General features: G+C 42.5%; 1 protein-coding gene and 1 non-coding gene across 2 annotated transcripts; one reads left to right on the top strand and one right to left on the bottom strand.

Moving 5' to 3' along the window:
- Window positions 1-8628: 8628 nt before the first annotated feature.
- Window positions 8629-12039, top strand: LOC114429847 (stonustoxin subunit alpha-like; the record flags this gene model as incomplete). The annotated part of the gene is made up of 3 exons (XM_028398463.1): window positions 8629-8786; window positions 8875-9001; window positions 11554-12039. Coding segments are annotated over 3 exons (771 nt in total), but the record flags the coding sequence as incomplete, so codon positions are not given.
- A 3114-nt stretch (window positions 12040-15153) lies between these two features.
- On the bottom strand, window positions 15154-15225 carry trnap-cgg (transfer RNA proline (anticodon CGG)). Its single transcript has one exon. It is a non-coding gene; the product is annotated as a tRNA-Pro (tRNA).
- Between the last annotated feature and the right edge of the window lie 3397 nt (window positions 15226-18622).

Raw genomic sequence — 18622 nt, 5'->3', positions numbered from 1 at the left:
TAAGACTTACAGCTCACAGTGCATGTTAGAGCACATGAGGAGCATGAGGTCAAAGGTCAAACTGACTCTGACTGTCTGTGGGACCCTTTGTATTTTTCATCAACAGAAAAATGATCCAACCAATTATTGTTTTAAACTGAGACTCACTGGCCCTGGCTCATTGACTGTGATGAACATATATCTGAACACATTTTCATTGACCCACACACACACATTTCTATTATATACAGGATGTTTGGGTCTACTGGACCCAGGCATATAAAAGTGTGAAAAGTGCAGTGTTGTACCCTCATACCTGGGCCTGCTGTTTTACAGTCCCAGGTAGTGAAAGTGATCTCAGTGAGTTGTTGGATCAAATAAATGTAATTATGTGCAGTTTCATTAACATTTGTGTGTTTGGTTTTAAAACCTAAACTTAAAATGTAAACTTGTTGAAGCAACACAAACCAACTAAGTCAATTCAACACAACATTGTTGAGTAAACTGACCGATCACCAACCTGATACCTACACCTGACACCAGGTGGCAGCACTTGGCTGTGTGACATGCACAGTTCCCCTTTGATGAAGTTGTCCAATTTACTTAATATAGTTATGTCGACAAGTTCCACAGAACTTAGTTGTGTTCAATCGAAATAACTAAATTATGTGAAGCTAACAAGACTGTGTTAAGTCATTTCAACATAATCTGACATTTATTACACTGACACACCTAACACCAACTAAACAGCTCACATTTCTACACTGAAATAAATGTGGATTGATATTTCCTTAAAGAGCTTGTCACGTTTTGCACTCAGAAAGTGCCTGTAATCTTTGTTCAGGAGTTTAAATTAATGAGTAAACATTAAATTAGTACATGTTGAGTACAGTCTTCTCTCTGTACACCACACACACCTCAGTGCGAGTATTTGGCCTCTCTGACCTTTGACCTCTCTGACCTCACAAAGAGGGCAGAGTCCAAAGGTCAGCACCAGTTCCTCTTGAACACACCATAAACCAGCTGATAGACTGATGATCTTTATTCTTTGATTGATCCCAAACTGGGAATTTTTTTAATCTGAGCCAACAGTCAGTTTAAACCTGTTCAGAGTTCCTAGGAAGTCATGTGACCACAGAGGTTCCTCCTATGATGAAGTATAAACACCCTGAACACTGACTGCTCTCTGCTTCGTCACAGAAACCAACAGCACAGGTAAGACTCACTCACTGTGAAGGAATAATGAGAAAATGCTTCCAACATGTTGAGTGCAGAGTTTTAATGTGGACATTAGCTGGATAGATCAATAGGAATCAATGGCTTTATGTTATCATGTTCTATTATAAAGGTGACATCATAAGGTCACAGGTAAAGTATAAAAGTGTTGATGAAGAGAGAGAAAAGGCTCAAAAGCCTACAAGTGGCTGCTTAGTGCCAAAACCACAGATATGTTTGCAGCACACTGTAGCAGCAGCAGGTGCAGGGCCCACATCAGTGCAGAAGCAGGTCCATGGAGTGCACAGGCCGTCAGAGTGCACACAGCTTTAATGAGCAGCAGAGTAGTAACACAGAGGGAGGAGGAGGAGAGACGAGAGCCAGCAGGGACCGGAGCAGGAGTCAGAATAGCTCCTGTCAGCCGGTAGAAGTACGGGAGCAGTAGATGAGTGACTGTTGCCTTTGTTGCTTTGTTTACAAATCGTGCTATGACTTGTTGTCATGGTGACTTGGTGTAAACAGCACATTACATTTAGCAGCATTTCTTTGACGGCCACTTTAGCTTCAAGATGGGAATGGTGGCCCTGTGGCCATCTCTCCCCAGATGAAAAGCTCTGAGTGTTACAAGAATGTTTTTAGCATGGCCACTCTCTTCCATGTAGTCTACTGTGCTTTATTTCATCTTTGAACAGCACATATATGCTCTGGTATGCATAACTTATAAATAACCATGGTGGGCCGCCATGGACAGAAATGCCAGGGCCACATTTTAGTCCCAGGTCAGCCCTGATAAAGAGAATGTAGGTTGGTTGTAACAGGATCAACTCATTGTAAACTGGTGTTTAGAATTTCAATAAGTCAGCTTATCAATGTGCAGCTGTGAGGAGGTTGTAGCCTACTGAGATGTGAGTGGAGCTGGATGGTGACTTCCCTAAGTGTTGCCAGGCAACAGATTCCACTGGGCTTGGTTTAAGATGTAGTATGTTTTTATTGGAAAATGATACAGTATTAAATATGGAGCAAAAATGATCTGAAGGATTCAGATGTGACCAGTCATCGATCTGTGCTGATCTGCAGTTCATTGATTGCTGAGCTCCATCTAGTGGACAGACAGTAGAAGTGAATCAGGAAATGTCTTTCAGACACTTGATGACTTTTATAGCAGATGAACAGCTGTTTCAGAACAAGTTGTGTTACTGTAGTGTTTTTCTGTTCCAGTCACAGCAGACTGTAGAACTCTCAGGTCACATGATCAGTGAGGAATGCAGGGAGTGTCAGAACCGGTCTGACAGCTGGATGACACTGCACTCATCACTTGTATCTACTGTTAACCCATTCATGGCCACAGTGGAGTTTGTATGATTTGACAGCATTTAAACACCTGCTGTGAAAATGTCGGTTTGTTCTGAGTTCATCAGATCAGACTACTTCCAGGACTGACGCCATAGAGACATACTGTAAAGACAATCAAATGAACTGGACCTTCAAGGAGGGTCAGTGGGTGCCTGTGGGGGGACAGGGCACCCTGCTGATATAATGGTAGGAGAAACACTGTTGTCTACAGCTCTGATTATCAGCCCTACACACTACAGTGTGGACTAGCTGCACCACCTGCTAAACACAAAGGTTGTAGGTCTGGTCTTAAAGGTGGAGGTGGTGTCTGCCTCTTTAATCCAGATTTACACCTGGTTCCAGAGTGAGGGCTCCTGGTGATTAAAGGCTTCCCTACAGGGATTCATAAAGTACCGTATTTTCCGGACTATAAGTCCCACTTGTTTTCGTCCTTTGGCTGGGGGTGCGACTTATACTCAGATGCGACTTATATATTAAAATATAGAATTAGTCAGCCTGTGTCCTGACGTCTCATCACAGATGTGATGGCAGCTGTTCTGTCCCTCTCCTGACTTTCTCTAGCTTGTCCACACTTTGAGCTCCGAGCATTCATGGAACGTGTGCTTGCAGCTGAGCCTCAGACCTCACCTGGCAACAAGGAATTCTATTTTCTGATTGGTCGATAGGTCGCTAAGTCCAGACAGCTATATGAGCGCACAGCAGTCACCTTTTACTCATTTGCAGTATATTCATAGGAGTTTCTGTGCGGTGAAGCTCATCATTTCTCAGTGAGGACTTGTTGAAATGTCTCACTCTCAGTGCCCTGCAGCCGCACCATTTAAGTTAAGAGGAATTCAAGAGGTTGGTGCACTATTAGTCATAGTCCGGTGGACTTGTACTCGGTGCGCCCTATAATCCAGAAAATATGGTCAATCTTTCAGTCAGTCTGGTTCTGACATCACTCCGGCCACATTGCAGAGGTGGAGCTGCTCTGCTCATGATGTCACTGCTGCTGTAAAAACACAGACACAGACATAAGAAGTGCACAAAGTGTTTTGCAGTCATGTAGCATGTGATGCAAAGCTGACAGATGAAAGTCATGTCTGAAGCAGCACAGTGCATTTCCATCTGCTCAACACAACAACACAGGTCAGAGTCACACTGTAACTGATGCTTCACAACAAGTTGTGTAACTTCTGGTGTTTTTCTTTACAATCAGCCCTCAGGTCTCATGATCAGTGAAATATGAAGGAAGTGTCAGAACCGGTCTGACAGCTGGGTGACTCTGCACTCAGACCTGTTCTATCCACTGTTAACCCATTCATGTCAGTGTTGTATCAGGTGTCCTGTTTTCAAGGAGTGGTTTCTGTGGAATTATGTTCATTGTTCATTTTCTGTCAGACAGACTGCAGCAGAACCAGCAGCTCTACACATGAAGGTGGAAACTTCTGAAAGTCAGGACTGATTCAGTAGGTGAGAGTCTGTCAATATCTGATCAGTTTGATATTTACTGCCTGTAACTGATTGATCTTTATTGTAGTTTCAAACTGAAAATCAGAACAAACGTCTGTTCTACAATCGCTCCCTGTATGAAATTCAGCAGCTTTAATACAGGGAGCATCAGGACTGGTCTGATGGCTGCATGACACTCTTTGTTCTACTGTATTTGTGTGAAGGTGTGAGCTCTGCTATGAGTCAGTGTGAGGACAGAGAGGAGGGAGTCCCTCCCTCTAAAAGCCCTCTGTGTGGGGACCATGAGAGCCGGACCAAAGCTCAGAGGTAAGAGGACCGTCTCTGACTGTCCATGACTCTTCTCCATGTCAGAGCTCACACTCACATTATTCACACATCTGTGTGTTCAAGAACAAAGCAGCAGCACACTGCACACTCTGCTGGACCTGGACCTGGACCTGGACCTGGACCGGTCGATGGATGAGCCCATTTATTTCAAAACTGTATATTTATGCAGAAATACAGAAGCTTTTACAAGCTTTCCAACACTACTGTAGCTGTTAGGCCTATATTTAGCTTGGACCTAGTCTCTTCCTCCTTCAAGTCTCAGGGTCCTGGTTTGTTTGGGTCCTGCATGCACACACCTCAGTCATGCACACCATACACTGCTGATTATGCTGACTTCACAGCCTGTACAGAACTCTAATGTGGATTCTGTATATCACCAAAATGGAGGTCCGAAACCAGACGGAATGATGATTCTGTCTGGACCCTTTTCTGATAATTCTGATAAATTCATGAGAATAAATCTTTTCATAGAGCATTTTATTCCCACGGTCGCAGGGACAGTCGGCGTGTCTACTCCAGTCTACTCCAGTTATATATGATTATAATATGACAATAACTCCCTGCGCATCAGAGCAGAGAGGAAGAGACGGGGTTGACAGCACGGCTTGTTCCAATGAATGAAGGTTGATGGGGAAAACCGTTGTTTTAAAGTAACACTGTGGCATGAAATAAAATAATATAAGTAGCGACTCAAAGCACCACTACAAAACAAAGTGCCTGAAGTCCGAGTTGCGGGGCGCAAAACAACCGAACTGCAAGCCCAGTAAAGTTTGTTGGCAGAGCAGCCAGTACAGCAGCAAAGAGTAGTGAACTTCAGACAGCACCAAAAATAAATAGTAATAGGAAGGCAAAAAGTGAGATGCTCTGCTATGTTCTTTCCTCACTCACTGCCACACTACCGACTAGCTGCGTGCAGGAGGCCTTCTTTTATGAAACACGCCCACACCACAGGTGGCTCACTAACAAAAATCAATCAACAAGTCACAAATCAAGTGTATCACAATGAAGCAAAGGGGGGAAATACATTACTAAAGAAACAATCATTGAGAGCACCGTTCAACAGATGGGCCCATGCTCACATGCTGTCGTTGAGACATTATTTGAAGGAAAACAAAAAAATACACAAGCTGTGTGAAAAATTGGCAGAGCTTAAAGCAGCTCCACCATGCCTGTAAACATTTCCTGCATTGAAAACTGACAATAGATATTACTGAAACATATGAACATGTGGACATAGGGGAAGCTAATAAGACACAAGCTAGACATCAGTTCAGACCTTTGACTTGGAGGAAATGTGAACAGCTGGACCTCAGGGACTTTAATTGAACCCCTTGGTCTAAATCAATGTGAACATATGATGACAGTGGAAGTGGAATGGAACTCTTAAAGCTGTGCTTCAGTCATTAAAGCAGCAGCAACAGGTTCAACATGAGCTGGATGTGTGGAGTTGGGATAGTTTTCATTTTTAATACAACAATGCTTGTTTGTCACCAGTCTGTTGACTGTTGTGTATCTGTTTAAAGTGAAAACACATCAAAACACTTAGTGAAGTGATTGTGTTGTTAAATGCTGATGTTTCTGTCACAGACTGCAGCAACCCAGTGTTCAGACTCCTGCTCAGGACGCCATATTTATGGTGAGTACAAACAGCTTCTAACTACAACACAACAGTCCTGGTGCTCTACAGAGACCCAGAGCCTGACCCCTGAGCAAGCATTCACAGAGACAGAACTGTGGTAGTAATACTTATAACTACAGCAGCTGTGCATACACAACACTTCATATCTAATGTTGTAGATTCAAGTAATACATGTATGAACATAAGCTGTAATATCATGAAACACTAAACTGTTATTCTGCTCCTCAAAGTCTGAGAGTTTATACTCTGTTGTTCTGTTCCAGCTGCTGGAGGAGAACATTGTCAGGTTTGTGAAGGATGAGCTGAAGAAGGTCCAGAAGCTCCTGAGTCCAGATTACCCAGAATGCTCAGAGAGTCAGAGGGAGGATGAGGAGGATGAAGAGCAGAGGAGCAGCAGAGAGTCATTAGTGCAGATCACAGTGCACTTCCTGAGGAGGATGAAGCAGGAGGAGCTGGCTGAGCGTCTGCAGAGCAGTAAGAGGATTTGAAGAGCTTTAACATGATGGAAAGAGGAAATGAAGTTTACATTTACACACTCTGCTGTTAATATGATGCAGACATCTGTGAATTCTTCTGACTGAAAACACAAACTGTTTGTCTACAACTGATGAACAGATTTCATGGAGACAGAAAATATTTATTTGACACATTTATTGTAGCGTTCACTTATTAATGACATTTATTGTTTGTTCAGGAACTCGTGCTGCAGAGTGTGGACGTAAACTCAAGTCTAACCTGAGGAAGAAGTTCCAGTGTGTGTTTGAGGGGATCGCTAAAGCAGGAGAGCCGACCCTTCTGAACCAGATCTACACAGAGCTCTACATCACAGAGGGGGGGACTGCAGAGGTCAATGAGGAACATGAGGTCAGACAGATTGAAGCAGCATCCAGGAAAGCACACAGACCAGAAACAAGCATCAGACCAGAAGGCATCTTTAAAGGCTCACCTGGAAGACAGGAACCAATCAGAACAGTGATGACAAAGGGAGTGGCTGGCATCGGGAAAACAGTCCTAACACAGAAGTTCACTCTGGACTGGGCTGAAGACAAAGCCAACCAGGACATCCAGTTCACATTTCCATTCACTTTCAGAGAGCTGAATGTGCTGAGAGAGAGAAAGTTCAGCTTGGTGGAACTTGTTCATCACTTCTTCACTGAAACCAAAGAAGTAGGAATCTGCAGCTTTCAGCGCCTCCAGGTGGTCTTCATCTTTGATGGTCTGGATGAGTGTCGACTTCCTCTGGACTTCCACAACAATGAGATCCTGACTGATGTCACAGAGTCCGCCTCAGTGGATGTGCTGCTGACAAACCTCATCAGGGGGAAGCTGCTTCCCTCTGCTCGCCTCTGGATAACCACACGACCTGCAGCAGCCAATCAGATCCCTCCTGACTGTGTGGACGTGGTGACAGAGGTCAGAGGGTTCACTGACCCACAGAAGGAGGAGTACTTCAGGAAGAGGTTCAGAGAGGAGGAGCAGGCCAGCAGGATCATCTCCCACATCAAGACATCACGAAGCCTCCACATCATGTGCCACATCCCAGTCTTCTGCTGGACCACTGCTACAGTTCTGGAGGACATGTTGGAAACCAGAGAGGGAGCGGAGCTGCCCAAGACCCTGACTGAGATGTACATCCACTTCCTGGTGTTTCAGACCAAAGTGAAGATGATCAAGTATGATGGAAGAGCTGAAACAGTTCCACAGTGGAGTCCAGAGAGCAGGAAGATGATCAAGTATGATGGAGGAGCTGAAACAGATCCACAGTGGAACAAAACCAACAGGAAGATGATCAAGTCTCTCGGAAAACTGGCTTTTGATCAGCTGCAGAAAAGAAACCTGATCTTCTATGAGTCAGACCTGACAGAGTGTGGCATCAATATCAGAGCAGCCTCAGTGTACTCAGGAGTGTTCACACAGATCTTTAAAGAGGAGAGAGGCCTGTACCAGGACAGGGTGTTCTGCTTCATCCATCTGAGTGTTCAGGAGTTTCTGGCTGCTCTTCATGTCCATCTGACCTTCAGCAGCTCTGCTGTCAACCTGCTGGAACAACAACAAACAACATCTCTGTGGTTTAAGGTCTTTAGAAACAAACCTGAACTAAAACACCTCCACCAGAGTGCTGTGGACAAGTCCTTACAGAGTCCAAATGGACACCTGGACTTGTTCCTCCGCTTCCTCCTGGGTCTTTCACAGGAGACCAATCAGACTCTTCTACGGGGCCTGCTGACACAGACAGGAAGTAGCTCACAGACCAATCAGGAAACAGTCCAGTACATCAAGGAGAAGATCAGTGAGAATGTGTCTGCAGAGAGAAGCATCAATCTGTTCCACTGTCTGAATGAACTGAATGATCGTTCTCTAGTGGAGGAGATCCAACAGGCCCTGAGATCAGGACGTCTCTCCACAGATGAACTGTCTCCTGCTCAGTGGTCAGCTCTGGTCTTCATCTTACTGTCATCAGAAGAAGATCTGGAGGTGTTTGACCTGAAGAAATACTCTGCTTCAGAGGAGGCTCTTCTGAGGCTGCTGCCAGTGGTCAAAGCCTCCAACAAAGTTCTGTAGGTGGATTTATGAACCATTTCAAACATGGCTGATTTTTATATGAACAATAAAACATTGACTTTGTGTTCATTCTTTTTTTTCTCAGACTGAGCAGCTGTAACCTCTCAGAGAGAAGCTGTGAAGCTCTGTCCTCAGTCCTCAGCTCCCAGTCCTCTAGTCTGAGAGAGCTGGATCTGGATAATAACGACCTGCAGGATTCAGGAGTGAAGCAGCTGTCTCACGGATTAGGGGGTCCAGATTGTAGATTGAAGACTCTCAGGTCAGGATCCAGCTTGTTGATCATCAGTTAAATTCTGCTTCATGTTCATGTTGAAGATCTGTTGGATTTTCATGTTTTGTACCTCCAGTCTGTCGGGTTGTCTGATCACACAGGAGGGCTGTGCTTCTCTGGCCTCGGCTCTGACCTCCAACCCCTCCTATCTGAGAGAGCTGGACCTGAGCTACAATCATCCAGGAGACTCAGGAGTGAAGCTGCTGTCTGCTTTACTCAACAGTCCAGATTGTAGTCTGAAGACTCTCAGGTACACAGAGACCACAGAGCATGAGTCCTCCTCAGTCTGTCAGTTTAGCTCATATATCCACAGCTGTTGATGGATGGACTGAAACTGCAGAGAAGAAATAATCACTGATCCCTGATGTTCATCTTCCTCCATCATTAAGTGTCCATCATGTTAACTTCACTTTTCTTTATACACGTTCTTCATGTCAAAATACAAACAGACTGATTTTCAGTCACACTTAGTGCAGATCAAATACAAAATGATGCCCTACTTATTAATGTCCTCAGCTGTAAGAACCACTGAATTATTTCCACAAACAAATGTTCCTGAAACAATCCATATGTGAAGCTTCAGAGGAGACAACAACACAATGGTAGAAGGAGGAGTTCCTTCAGTCAGAGACAGAGAGCAGGGAGACACTACAATATTATCACTGTAAAAACTACACACAGACATGAGTGAATGTATTTATTTGAAGTGTGTCAGAAACTCTTCCATCCATGACACATGTGAACCAGGCTTGTGTTTGCATATAGAGTGAAAGGAACAAACAGTCAGAGACAGTGTGGCTTGTTTGCTGCTTTGGATAAATGCACAATGCTGAGATCAAACCTACACTGTTGCTGCATGAAGAGGATTTTACAGTAAAGCACTGACAGAGAGCAATATTTCACAGAATGGAGGACATGAATAAACACAGAGCAGATCAGGAGAGACTCTTCTGGAGTCGACACAGATGAGTTTCAGTCTGTTTGTGTGTCTCTGACAAACTGAGGAACTCTGCTTCATGTTGATCAGCAGTTTGGACTCATGTTGGTTAGAAAATCATTCTGACTGTGTTTCTTCCTGCAGGGTGGAGCATGGTGGAGAGCAGTGGTTAAAACCTGGGGGGCTGAGGAAGTGTAAGTTTGACTCAGTCTTTCCTCATGTTATTGTGCATGAGTCAGTGTTCTATCAGTCCATCAGAGCTGTTGTAGCGCAGCCTCGGCGGTTGGATTTCTTTGGTGTTTACTGGAGTTTATTACTCCCCAGCAGGAGTTTTAGGTTCCAGCTTTGTCATTGGTTTTCCTTTTTTCTCTTGTTAGGGAGCTTTAGTGTGTTGTAGTGTCTCTGTTTGTTTGGGCACTGCTCAGCTCTGAGTTCATGAACTGCAGCCTAACACTGAAACCAGCCTGTGTAGCTGCCGATCTGAGAGTGGGGACGAGTGGGGAGGTGCAGACATGCTGTGTGTGGGTTTCCCCTCAGCCTGGGACATAACAGAGACAACCAAAGCAGACAAAAGACAAAATCCAATAAGAGACCACAAAGGGTTGAAAAGGTCCAAACACAGGAAGAAACAGCTCCACAGTCCAAAAGCAGGCAGGACTCAGACACAAAGAATCTCATCCAAAGGGTCAGACTGGACTGATGGACTGAAGAGTGAAGACACTGAGACACTGAGCTGTGAGCAGCATTATTAGGGTTAGGGTTAGGGCGAGAAACGCCACTGTTTAAGAAAACGAGTTACCACCAAAATAAGTTTCACACGGGGTCTCTGTTTAAGTTTTTAATCAATTTTAACAAAACACTGTCAGGGCTTGTCAGAGGAGCGGACACAGGTGCAGAACGCAGATCGGTTTAAAGTTCAAGAGTCTTTTATTTAAGGCCAGGAGGGCAAAAAGAAGAAGTCCAAAATCAAGAGAAGAGTCCAAAATAACTAACTAAAAATCACACTTGCGTGGCAAAACTAGATTAAGGAAACCCGGCACATGGCGAAAAAAGGCGAGAACAAAAGACAAAGCATCAACAAGGCTTCTACCTGGAGCATGGTGAGGTCAGGCAGAAGTACATGACATCGAAGGCGAGGATCTAAGCATGGCATGGCATGGCATGGACGAGGCGAGAACGGAAACAAACCCCACACCGGACAGGACGAACTAGCAGAGAGTGCAGGGAGGACAAAGACTAAATACACAAGGGCCAGGGAAGACAGCGATACACAGGTGACACACATGAGGGAGGGGCAGGTGATCAACAAGGAGGGAAAACACAGGAAGTAAAACACAAGACAATACACAGGGAGGACAGGACTACCAAAGTAAAACAGGAAGCACAAGACACAAGAACTAAACAAAACACTAGAACAGGAAAATAACAATAATTAGACACAGATTAAACTAAAAAACCCAAAACAAGGAAAACAAAACCAAAAATACACCAGGTCGTGACAAACACGTTATCCACCATGTTTCCCTGCACTGTTTCTTCCCTTCTTTATATATATATATATATATATATATTATAAGTATAATAATTATAATATTATAATAATAATAATAATAATAATATATTATAATATTATAATTATTATTATAGTTGTGTGTTTGTTCATTCAAACATTAGTGACAAAAAGTCTGATGATAAACTTTGTATGAATGAACAACACATCAGTCAGTAAAGACAGAATGAAGCCATCAGATGTGTCAGATGATAAACTGCAGCTGTGTCTTTTTCTCTCCATCAGATTTCTGTCAACTTGAAGTCGACACAAACTCAGTGAACACAAAGCTCAAACTGTCTGACAACAACAGGAAGGTGACACATGTGGAGGAGGAGCAGCCATATCCTGATCATCCAGACAGATTTGATGTGTGGGAACAGCTGCTGTGTAGAAATGTTCTGACTGGTCGCTGTTACTGGGAGGTCGAGTGGAGAGGAGCGGTTAAAATATCAGTGAGTTACAGAAGAATCAGAAGGAAAGGAAACAGTGATGACTGCGTGTTTGGAGGAAACAATCAGTCCTGGAGTCTGATCTGCTCTGATGATGGTTACTCTGTCCGTCACAATAACAGAAGAACATCCATCTCCTCCTCCTCTGTCTCTCACAGAGCAGCAGTGTATGTGGACTGTCCTGCTGGCACTCTGTCCTTCTACAGAGTCTCCTCTGACACACTGATCCACCTCCACACCTTCAGCACCACATTCACTCAGCCTCTACATGCTGGGTTTGGGTTCTGGTTGTATCCTGGTTCCTCAGTGAGTCTGTGCTGTGTGTAGAAGCAGAGTGTGTGGAAGTGACAGCAGCTTCAACTTTGTGCTTTAAATGTTGATGATGTTTCACTTTCATTTGAATCACTGACTGTGATTTCAGGTCAGAACATGTTTTTGTCTTAGAAGCAGTGAAATGAAGAATGTGAAGCTGAATTTATGATCATGAACTTTGACATGTCCTCACAAATGAAACCCTTACATTAAGAAATGCATGATTCCATGTTGTTATGGCTCTGATATTAAAATGTAGTATTATAATAGGAGTTAATGGACCTAAGTGGAAAACACCATTTAAAACTGCTGCAATACAAACACTAATAACTCCAACTCAATATTTTGGCTAAACTTTGACATGACAGATATAAAATAATGCCTGAGCCTCCCAACTTGTAAAATAACTTGTTTTGTGCATGTTTACATGAAATATTTGCATCATGCAATCTAACTGGCATTTAAAGCGTTAAACTCCTCCAATGATCTTCCAATTGATTTTAAACATGTGGTAAAAGCATAAATTATTAGTAAAACACTGCTTCAAACTAAAGCTGTGGAATCCAAACATGTTCAGGGACATTAGTGGCAGATGTAGCCAGGTATAAAAAGACCATAAGACCATAAGTGTTATTGAAACACTGCTCACATGAACAGTAGTGAATGTTTGAGCACTTTAATGCCAAGTTCTCAGAAATGATATACTTAGATGTACTGAATGTTGTACAACTGAAAGTTAGATTTGAGATTTGAATAGAGATTAAGATTAATGTCAGAGTTACATGGAAAGACTTATGTTTCTGACATTTGATGTCCTGAATGATGCATCTGAGAATTCATGGTGTTGAATGTCATTTTCTGACCTGGTCTGTAGGTCAGGGTTTTTTTTGAGGACGGATGTTGTCCAGGACCAACATCTGTGCTGAAACCGATGGCGAGCCAAGTCCCCTGAAGAGATTCCAGCACCGAGTAGATATCCACGTATACACACCCATTCACACTTACATCACAGAACAAGCATCCTTGGAACAAGGTGAACTGCCGTAACTCTACAACCCATATACCTGAGACCATTTTGATTTTGGTTTAAGGGCCCAACGGGAAATCTGTCATTTTTATAGTGTGCACACTATTTCTTTTTCTTTTCCTAACTCTTTGAGTTACTTGATATTTTTGTACAAACCAGACAAATGATCTTGTCATTTGTAATAATATAAGAGTGGCTGCTCAACTGTTCCTCTTGTGTCTGCCTCATTATTGCTGCTCAGCACAGTGGCTCCTGTCCAATTTGGTTTCTTCTGGTTCTGGTCCAGATTTCATCATTATTATACTGTAATTCACTTTTATACTGTTAGAACTGGTTACACAAACTGTCTGTTCAAATACAGTCCTTCATTTAAAGTGCACTTACCTGCATAGTGTGCTAAGCTAGCTGCTAAAATATGCACTGTCACTTTCATCTTTCAATTCTGAACATTTGTTTGTATGTTTTTTTGAGGTTTTTCACCTGATCTGATCTGATCTGAACCTGATTCTGACACTACAAGATTCAATAAAGCAAAGCAGAAATAAAGCGATGACTGAGTGGAGTCCAGCTGACCTTCAGTCACAAAGAGTCATCCTTTCAAGTGGAAACACTGCAAAACCATATAACACTGGACAATGTGTCTAGAGAGAGTCTCTGTTACACAAACTGTGCCATATGCACCAACACAGATACAATGGTGCCGGGTAAAGAGGCAAAAATACCCACTGGACAAAGAAGTCCACAGTGACCTGAGGGTTAAGTGCATCCAAAACCTGCTCACACTGCAAGATCTGTGTTCAGGTGTGTACAGTGAGTTGCTGTTAAACTCTTCTTAAGGTGACAGCTGCATTTGCAGACTGAGTAAAAGCACATTCAGGGATTTTTCTACAAAATATTTGATGTGTTCAAATGATTATTTTCTACCTACAGTTCTCACTGTTAATGTCATTTTAAAACATGTTCTGGTCATCTGGAGTATTGTTGCTTCCACCAACACTAAACACATTTATTGTAAATATGTAGCTCATGATAGGACCAACAAGGCAAAGTTTAAATGTTGCTGTGTCAGACATTTACAATAAGTTTAAATACATACATGACTTTAACAGCTTGCAGCGTGCAGTTTGGTACTAAGTGCATATGTGGCTAGGATTAGTGTGAAGTACATGTATTGCATTAAGGATGCTGCTGGAGTGCAGTAGCATTGACTTAAACCCAGTCTGCACTCTCATGTATGTGCTCATCAGCCTTGTCATTTGGCTTCAGACAGTCCATGATGCACTGGGGCAGGAACATACTGAGACTGAAAAGTAAACAAACAAAGGTTTCTGGTCATTTTAAATGCTGCTGTGTGCTCTGTGTTCCAGATAATAATAACAAAAAGATAATATAATATATATATATATATATACACTCAACAAAAATATAAACGCAACACTTTTGTTTTTGCTCCCATGTTTCATGAGATGGACTTGAAGATCTAAACTTCATTCCAGATACACAATATTACCATTCCTCTCAAACATTGTTCACAAATCTGTCTAAATGTGTGATAGTGAGCACTTCTGCTTTGCTGAGATAATCCATCCCACCTCACAGGTGTGCCACATCAAGATGCTGATCTGACATCATGATTAGTGCACAGGTGTACCTCAAACTGCCCACAATAAAAGGCCACCCTGAAATGTGCAGTTTTGTCTCACAGCAAAATGCCACAGATGCCACAAGCATTGAGGGAGCGTGCAATTGGCATGCTGACAGCAGGAATGTCAACCAGATCTGTTGCTCGTGCATTGAATGTTCATTTCTCCACCATAAGCCGTCTCCAAAGGCAAAGATCACTGGCTTAAAATGTCTAAAATGTCGTGCAGCCTCTACTTTCACTCCTGCCTTACAGCCCCTGTACTTCTTCCTCAGCTCTCCCTGGACATGGGTCCTCAGTGCAGTGCAGTTCTAGAATGATTGCTTCTAAGAGTTTGAGCAGACAGCTGTTTACAGGGACTAAGTTGGAATATGAACTTATGTGCTGTAAATGTAAACATGAAGCAGCCATCCTATCTACTGAAGTTCAAAGATGAGGGCTCGTCCGGGATTTGAACCCGGGACCTCTCGCACCCGAAGCGAGAATCATACCCCTAGACCAACGAGCCATGTGTGACATCTCTTTTTTCATGTTTCAGTCAGTGGAAGAACAACACAAAGCACATGTTCTTCTTAGTTTGACATTGGTAAAGATATGAACAAAGATTTCTGGTTAGGAATATAAAGCCGCTGCATTGAAGTTCATGGCTCATGTTGTGTGTTTGTGTTTTTCAACCCTATAGGAGGGCAGCTTACACGTTCTGAAGACAGGAGCCCAGCGATGTGGGGGTTTCATCCAACTTAATTTGGTATATTGAAATGCAAAGGTTTATGTCCTGGAGGAATGTTATGCACCTTACTGTTTCTATTTCTGCTGCATTTATTGGATGGAAAATTCAATTTAATTGAGTTCATCCAATGAGTATAGGTTAAACAAATGAGTGTTATTTAATCACAATAAATATACAGCAACGCAGTGATTAATGTGATTAAAATTGTAATCATGTGACGGCACTAGTTCAAACGTTTGCGTTCAAAGAACAGATGACCTACCAGTGGATGTCATGGTCATGGTTTTCTGCAGAAAGTCTCGTTCGTTTTCTAACATGGCAACCTTCTCCTTTAGAGTTTTGATTTCTGTCAACAGGCTCTTGTTCTGACTTTTGCAACCCTCACCTCTCATTAAAGCTGGTTTCCAATGATGTGTGTCTGGGTGCGTACACACTGCCCATAGTTACTGACGGAGCCACTGCGTCACACCCCAGCTGATACATGACCGCACCAGGACTGCTGCTATGACCCATGTTGGTTGTCAGCGTTCCTTCCATTCCATTACAGCAGCATGAAAACAAGGTCCTGAGCAGCATAACAATAGATAAAGTAGAAATAAAGACTATGTACAGAGCAACCATAAGACATGCAGATATACAGATGAGAAATGTACAGAGATGTATTATGTCCTGTTATGATATCATGAAAAACTCTGAGTATTACACTGTAGGTGAGGATGTTATTGCACTAAGAGAAAAAACACTGTACTGTTTCCCCATCAGTGTCACTGGGTGTAAACATGGTGATAAAGTACAGAGGTTAGAGTACAGATGGACTGATGTTATACAGTCTGACCCCTGTCTGGACAAATGTCTGTGGCTGAAGGAGACACCCAAGGTCCCCACTGTCTCATGTTTTTATATTTGACTCATTTTCACAGCACTTCATTAGTTTGTCATAATCAGCCACCATGTACAGGTGCATCTCCATAAATGAGAATATTGTGGAAAAGTTCAATATTATAAACTAATGATGTCACACTGTGATCAGATGATGAACTCAAAACACCTGCAAAGCAGACACAATCATGGGGAAGACTGCTGACTGGACAGATGTTGAATAAATAAAAAATAGTCAGCATGGATATCCTCAGGAGCAATAATGGGAATATGACTCCCATCCATCACCCTGCACACTGAGGGAACCCATCAAGACAGACAGTTATCAGGAGAGAAGGAAACTGGCGTTTCTGGCTTGTATATGGAGTTATAGGGAGTATTTTAGCACATAACTGTGTGTCTACACACTGTGTGTGTATGTTAGAGTGTAAGGAATTAAAGATACATTGAAATATATAATAAATATCTAAATACCTAGATAGCATTTAAATCCCTGAGTTGTATCTAAAGAACATATTCACTACTGTATAAAACCTTTCCATAGTAAAGAGCAGGACATGAATGCACCAGTATGAATGTACAGTGTCTGAGTGACACTTCTACTCTTATACTCTGTACTTAACTGCATTTAATGTAACTTGATACCTCCGGCACAGGAATTTCCTTCGGGATTAATAAAGTCTTATCTTGTCTTATCTTCCAGTTCAGAGTTCAGTAGTTTGATTGAGACAGGCAGGAATGACTTCCTGTGTCTCAGTGGTGCATCATGGGAGTCAGTTTTGTCAGGACCCTCCTGTCACCCACCTCCTGCACTGAGTCCAGAAAAAAGCCAGGTCTCTCTGACTATCCTTAACTGTGCTACATTGAATCAATGTGAGAGGTCTGTAAAGTATTTCTGTCTGACCTTTAATGTTTGATCATGTTTGATATTGCTACACTAGCAGAATTGATATTATAATATAGCAAACATTTATTTCCCAATTTGACTAATAGAATATCTATATTTGTATGTATATATTTGATGATATGAGAACTCTAATTTAGAACTATTATGATATGATTTGTACTGCATTATTATTAGATAGATGGACTGTGTGCACATTAATTGGTCCTGTGCTGTGTGCAGGCCAGGGTTGATGGCGAGCTAGGATTGAGCTCTGCTTAGGCTCGAAGAATACGATTCAGCTCAACGTCTGGATCTGGCCCAGATCTCTGCTGGTTGGAGGAGTGGTAGGAGGCTCCTGCAGCCCCCTTTATTTTGAACTTTTGTCCCCTCGCTGCGTGTGGCCCCCCCATTGCTGGGTTTGTTAACTGTGTGTCATTTAAATATATATGGTACTTCAGCAAATCTTCATCGCCCTGTCTCTCTTTTACTCACTCCCAGAGCTGCTCCTACACTTCTGAGCCACTAGTCCAGGGGTCGGCAACCTGCGGCTCCGGAGCTGCATGAGGCTCTTTCATCCCTCTGTTGTGGCTCCCAGGCAGCGAGCTCATTTTTGGAAAAAAATAATAATAATATGAATAAATAATGGCCGTTTAATTTAAATGTATTTTATTTTATTAATTTAGTTTTTTCATAGTAATAGTTGTTTCTTTGGAGATTGAGATGCTGTCGTGATTAAAATAAAACTTTTAATATTTTGTCAAAATATGCGCCACGGTCGCGTCCTGTGCGCAGCACCTGTGAAACCGGACAAACTGGTGTTCGACAGCCTGCATGCAATGACATTCCCGACACTTATATGAACATGGAAAAGTTTGCATTTGGAGTCCTGTCAATCTTTGGATCCTCATACTTGAGCGAGCTGGTGTTTTCCATCATGAACTACATTAAAAGTAAACATCGCTCCAGCCTCACAGATCAGAGCTCAGTCCTTCGTGAAAATCAAAGCGACGTCTTCCAGCCCTGAAGTGGATACGATACGCTGTGCAGTGAAGTTCCAGAGCAGAACTCACATTAACCAGGTGAAAGAAATAATTTAACAAGCTGTTATTCTGAAAATACATATTTTTATATCGGACCCTGAACTAACGTGCTTCATATTCAGGTTGACTACTGTACTATGACGGCACACTGAAATCAAAATAACATATAAACTGGCATTTTTTGTTCAGATAAATATTATCTATATCTATCTATATTAGGCCTATATATAGATTCATTTTGCCTTTAACTTAGTCAAATAGGTGTAGATTAGTAGTTAGGGGTTTGTGGCTCCGAGTGTGCTTTATTCAGTGGGAAACCGGCCCAAATGGCTCTTTTAATGCTGAAGGTTGCCGACCCCTGCACTAGTCC

Source organism: Parambassis ranga, unplaced genomic scaffold, assembly GCF_900634625.1.
Source record: "Parambassis ranga unplaced genomic scaffold, fParRan2.1 scaffold_21_arrow_ctg1, whole genome shotgun sequence".
NCBI lineage: Eukaryota > Metazoa > Chordata > Actinopteri > Ambassidae > Parambassis > Parambassis ranga.
Note: the sequence above shows the minus strand (reverse complement) of the source record. Positions and strands in the feature narration are given on the sequence as shown.